The sequence below is a fragment of the Mesoplodon bidens genome (assembly GCF_964165515.1).
Source record: "Mesoplodon bidens genome assembly, chromosome: 12".
Classification (NCBI taxonomy): Eukaryota; Metazoa; Chordata; class Mammalia; order Artiodactyla; family Ziphiidae; genus Mesoplodon; species Mesoplodon bidens.
The window spans coordinates 51022471-51028470 of NC_138168.1; the positions used below are offsets into that span (position 1 = coordinate 51022471).

A 6000-nucleotide genomic window follows, 5' to 3' on the forward strand; every position below is an offset into this window, starting at 1 on the left:
TCACAATTTTGTTCAAAATGAAGCCTTTGATTCCCCTTTGTGTGACTGAAACACAACCATATACAACCAAGTGTAAGATGGTGAATTTGCAATTGAATTTTTTCCTACCCCTTCAAAAAAATCAGGGTTAGTTCATAAAAGCAAAAGGGTAGATGCTGGGTAGTTTTTAAACAATAAAGCAACAGATGTTTCTTGATGACCATAAAGTCACACTGTAACAGTATTAAGTCCTTCTGTTGGCAGCTCTCAAAATTAAATTTAACAGGCTGAATGGCGTGCCCATAAATGGTCTTGGGCAAGGTAGCTTCCTGAGTTGAGTCTAGGGGGTTCTGATGAAGCAGATTTGTCAACCCTCTTTCCTGATCTCCACTCCCTCTCCATTCCCTTCCTCCTCATTATCACAGCTAACATTAGTGAGTGATTCCCACATTCCAGCCACTCTTCTTGGTGTTTTACACTGTCTTATTTAACGTCCCAACAACCCTATTCAACAGGTACTATTGCTAATTCCATTGTGCAGCTGATACCCAGGGAAGTCTTGTAAATTGTCCAAGAGTTAGGATTTGAATACGGTTCGGAGCCTCCGTACCTGTGCTCCAGAGCCTCCAGAGCCTGTGCTCTTAACCAAAGCACAGATGCTGCCTGTAGTCTGCACCAAATTCCTCACGTTGGACTTAGGATCCTCGTCGTTTAACTTAGTTCCACCTGCTCCAATTACCTGCTTGAAAGACACAATCCCAGTCCCGGATCTTAAAAACTCAACCCAACACCTACTTCTTGGCATAAGCTTTTCTATCTTGCCCGCCTCAGCCGGAACTAATTTCATTCTTTACTTCCTACCCTAATAATGAAACAGAGCAGAATGATCTGTATTTTAATCCCATATATGATATTTGCTCCTGATGTGATATTTTGAAAGTTACCTATGCTGTTTAAACTTAGTATTCTCATCTGAAACATAAGTAGGATAATATTAATAAACATAAAGTTCTGTGAGGATTCAATTAAATCATATATTCATTATTATAGTACAGTGCCAGGTGCTTAGGAATCTAATATTAATATTATGTGCAAATTTGCTATAAACAGCCTTTTGCAGACATATCGTTAGTTATGCAATAATCTCTTCAGATAAATTTCTTGATGTTCAGTGTTAAAAGTATATTTTCTCTTTTAATTTTGACATTTATTAACCCACTGTTTTCTAGAAATCTATCAACTTACATCCTAGCCAACAGCACATGAAAGTCCCAGCTTATCCAAACTTGGCCAACTGTAAAATTTTTTATCTCTGCCAATCTGATAGAAGAAAATTGATAATTCATTCTTTCTGTGCAATTCTATGGTTGCTGTGAGGTTGAACATTTTTCACATGTTTTTTAACCATTCATAGTTCTTCTTTTTTAAAGTCTTCATGTTCTAAACTTAATTTAAATACTCCTATATATATATATACGAGTTGGTAAAATTGTGTTTATCATACTTTTTTCCATTCTTTGGCTTTGTTTTTATTGTCTCCCGTTTATTGTCATATAGTTAGTTTCTAGCAGTTGAATTTATTAATAATTTCTTTTAGTGATCCTGGATTTTTGAAGCAGGCTTCTTAAGGCATTCCCATCCCAAGATTATAGAAATATTCATCCCTAATTTATTCTAATATTTTTATAGGATGAGGTCTTGTTTGGTTTTGCTATTTGTCTGTTTGTATTTAAATCATATCTTTTTTTAAATGCCTCCTGGAATTTATTTGAATCTGGTAGTGATGTAGGAGTTGGATTTTTTTAATCCTTTTTTTAAACTTTTTTTTTAAAGCAGCTTTAGGTTTACAGCAGAATTGAGATTATTAAGGTACAGAGATTTCCCATAAACTCCCTTTCCCCACACATGCATAGCTTCCCCCATTATCAACACCACTCACCAGACTAGTACATTTTTTAGTAAGGACGAACCTACATTTGCATAACCATAATCACCCGAAGTCCACATTTTACCTTACCTTCACTCTTGGTGTTTGGACAAAAGTATAATGAGATATATCCCTCATTATGATATCAATACCATACAGAGTATTTTCACTGCTCTAACAATCCTCTGTGTTCTACCTGTTCATCTCCCCCTAGCCCAATGCCATCCCTCTCAACCCCTGACCTTTCCAGTATCTCCATAGTTTTGCCTTTTCCAGAATGTCATACAGTTGGAATCATACAGTATGCAGCCTTTTCAGATTGGCTTCTTTCACTTAGTAATATGCATTTAAGTTTCCTCCATGTCTTTCATGGCTTGATAGCTCGTTTCTTTTTAGCTTAGAATAATATTCCATTTCCTGGATTGCCACAGTTTACTTATTCTTTTGCCTGCTGAAGGAAGGAGTTATTTTTCATTCTAAATGGATGGCCCCACTTTGGTTTGAAGGATCATCTTTATCATATTCCACACTCCCTTATGTACATGGTATTGTTTCTGGAGTGTATTCTGTTTTACTGGCTTGCCTATTCCTATACCAGTACAAATTGTGCTAATTTCTGGATATTTTATGGAATTTTTGGATTATGGTTTTGTTCCATTTTCTTGTTATACAGTTACATATTGATATACAGGAAAGGTATTGATGTTAGTACATTTTTTTAAGCAGGACAACCTTCTGAATCCTATAGTTTCTAATAGTCTGTTTTTGAATTGAGTTGATACTTGTAAAAGAGCACTTCTGAACACTAGTCCCTCAGCTGTTCAGATTTGTCACTCAAAAAAAGAGTTTTGTTGCCAAAGAAGATCAGAAAATTGTGATTAAACAAAGCCATTAATATGCGGTTGTGTCCTGTGGGTCTACAAAAAGAGGGTATAGCAAAAAGCCTTTCCATAAATTATTTGACCATGAATCTCTTTTGTTTCTTTTTTATAAAGGATCTCACAATACTAGTGTTCTGAAGAACATTATTTTTTGTTCTCTGCAGCACATGGCATATGTAATTTTAAAATATCAGGTCAGTTAATACACTCAACTAATACATACAGATTCCTCCATTAATGTAAAACCCATGCTCAAGCATAGAACGCTGATTTGTGCATTTTGGGACAGCAATTCTAACATTCCTTTGTACAAGACTCTTTTGTTTCTTTTTAAAAGACAAAGATGCCTCAATATCAAGAACCACCCAGTGAGAATAATATAATATACATCCAATTAGAGTCTCAGAAGGCAAGAAAAGGATATAGTAGAGACAACCTTATGAGAAATGATGACTAATAATTTTCTAGAAATGTTGAAATACATGAATTAGCAGTTATAGGAAGTATGTTGTATACCCAGCATGATAAAGCAAAAAAATTTTAATTAAAAAAAAAAGGACCACTCAGTGAAATCGAAGATGACCTTCATAGCAAAAATCCAGGCTAAAAAGGATAGCACAGAAAAAAATTCAAACAGTGAAATAAACTCGAGCACTTTTCTATATCTTTCCACTGACCCATGGCTCCGTTCACTGTTCTTGCACCGAGGTTTTGTCCCCCCAGCCCCGTGTGGGGGGCCCAGATGGAGGACATGATTACTGTCAGATTGGCAGACTGGGTCTTCTGCCACTGCCGCATCAGCTGTGCCTTTCTCTGTAGGTGGTGAGCGGAAGGCAACTCGGCAAAGGACAGACTGTCTACTGCTCCTGCCAAGCCCTGAAATCAAGGAGCCCACACACAAAATAAGACAGAACTAAACTTAGCTAAAAAATAAAACAAATAGAATAAGAGAAACAACCAACATCAGTTTTGATAGTAGGGAAATTAATAAACAAATTACAGTGGTACATTCATACGATGGAATATTCTAAATATATTAAGGATCCTGTTTCCATAAAAACTTCAGAGTATAGGAGAAAACCCACCATGAAATGCTCAGTGAAAAAGCTGGGTACACAACTGTGTGAAAAATTATATACATATTTGAGGGAAAACACTGAAAGAAAATACAATCATAGGTTAATAGTGGTGGAATTATAGGAGTTTTTCTTTTATTCTTCTCTAGCTCTTCTCTATCTTATAAATATTTTACAATTAATATGTTCTGTTATAATCAGAGAAAATTTTTTAATTTTTTAATAAAGAAAACATTTAATAGTCCCATTTTTCCATGTTTAAATTTAGATTACAACTGTAAAAATCTAAAGCACACAATTCTACATTCTTAGCAGTGAAGTCTTCAGCAAAGATTTATATAAAATACCAAACTTTTTTTAAAAAGTGCTATTAACCATAGTAAGCCTAAGTAGTGTTTTAAACTATAGTTTAAATTAAGCCAAGAGTATAACACAAATGTTTCTTTTTTATTCTACCATAGACTTCTATCTCCAATACCTCAGCATAATAGTGAATATTGTATTTAGTACTTTTATTATTTTTAAAAGTATGACTATAAGTATTGTCACATGTAAGCTATCATGCTATTTCCTTTGTCTTTAGATAAGAAGAGTGTATCTTTCCCTGGCTAGAATGTATTTGGTTTTTAAAGTTGATTCAGTGACTGTTTTAAGCACAACTAAGTCAAAATAACTGAAAAGACATGAAACACTATATATAGGAGGAATGACACCCAGAAATGAGAAGGAAATCATAAATGTCCCACAAAACTCACCAAAAGAATTACAAATGCACAGATAGAAGGGAATTTACAAACAATTCTGTCTTTTAATAATAATTATTATATATAAATATATAATACATAAAATAATATATAAATATATAATAACTAATAGTAAGATAAAATGTTCTCTGTGGCACCTACATCTGCTTCCCTCATCATCCACCTCCCGATACAGTCATCCATCCACAATATAAATAGTACTGCTGCCTGCAATTAGAAGGCATTGCCCTGTGGCTGAACCTATTTCATGCTTCAAGACAAATATAAATGATTTTGTAATAAATGAGTTTAACTGATATTTTTTTAAGGTGTGCAAAATTGATTTTATTTAAGCCTCATTTACCCGAAACCCATGCCCCCCCTGCAAAAAAAAAAAAAAGATCTATGAACAGATAACTTAAAGAAATAAAGTAGCTCTGCCCTACCTTCTGTAATGACTAATGTTCCTAACTTATTTTGGAAAAAAGAATCTTTCTTGCCTTGCTACCAACTTCTCATGAGAAAACTTCTCATAAAGATAAAATAATTCAAGCATTTGTAACAAGCTGAATTCTACATGTTCTAGTTTCTACAAAGACAAATATTAGACCAGGAAAACTTACCAGGTTAGTTACACATGACTTTAGGCAGCTGTTTAAAATTGTACACTGTACCACAGAAATCCATATGCAGCCAAGAGTCATAAAATTGACAAGTTTCAGAACAAGCCAGTAAATGTTCTTCATCACTTCACCAATGGCGGATTCTTAGATGAACTTTCTTCTCATTTTCTCCATTTAGCTATCTGAATTCTTTGGGTTTCATCACTTCAGTTGAAAGAGTGGCCGGTGGATTTTTTGGGTTTGTTTTGATGTGTTGGAATATCTTTGCCTTTTAAAATAGTGTTTAGACCTTTGAATCCTAGATAGCTTGTATCATTCCCATAATAGCTATTTCATAACATAGCTTCCTTTTACTCCCATAAAGAAAGTCACCCACTGCGTAAAGGTTAGGTCTTAGGAGAGCGCTTCACATGGAAAGTAAACAAAGTAGAGACCGCAAATTGCATTTCAGCAAGCATGTGACACGTGCAGTCTGAGACGGGATCAGATTCGGTGGATCCTCCACCACTTCACTTCTTTGAGGTTTGTTCAGCTATGCAGGAAATTGGGTTTTGACCCTCTATGCTTTAGCAAACAGTAATACTATTCTAATAATGAATTATCAAAAAAATCAAAGCGCCCAAATCAAATGATGCAGCAGAGAGAGAAAACAGAACCCTTCGAAACCAAATACATATTTCAAAATGAAAAAGCAAACAAAGCTGCAATTAATAGACAAATACTCTGAGGGTTAGCTAAAGACAAGGAAGTTTGTTAGAGCGCTTTCAGAAC

At 34.7% G+C, this 6000-nt stretch overlaps 1 protein-coding gene across 2 annotated transcripts in view; it reads right to left on the minus strand.

The window, feature by feature from the left end:
- ROS1 (ROS proto-oncogene 1, receptor tyrosine kinase) overlaps nucleotides 1-5430 on the minus strand; it is a 115070-nt gene extending 109640 nt beyond the window's left edge. For both annotated transcript variants that reach the window (XM_081250805.1, XM_081250804.1), the window contains exon 1: nucleotides 5230-5430. In XM_081250805.1, the coding sequence (XP_081106931.1) occupies nucleotides 5230-5352 (123 nt within the window). In that variant the 5' untranslated portion in view covers nucleotides 5353-5430. The remainder of the gene's footprint in view (nucleotides 1-5229) is intronic.
- Nucleotides 5431-6000: the final 570 nt, after the last annotated feature.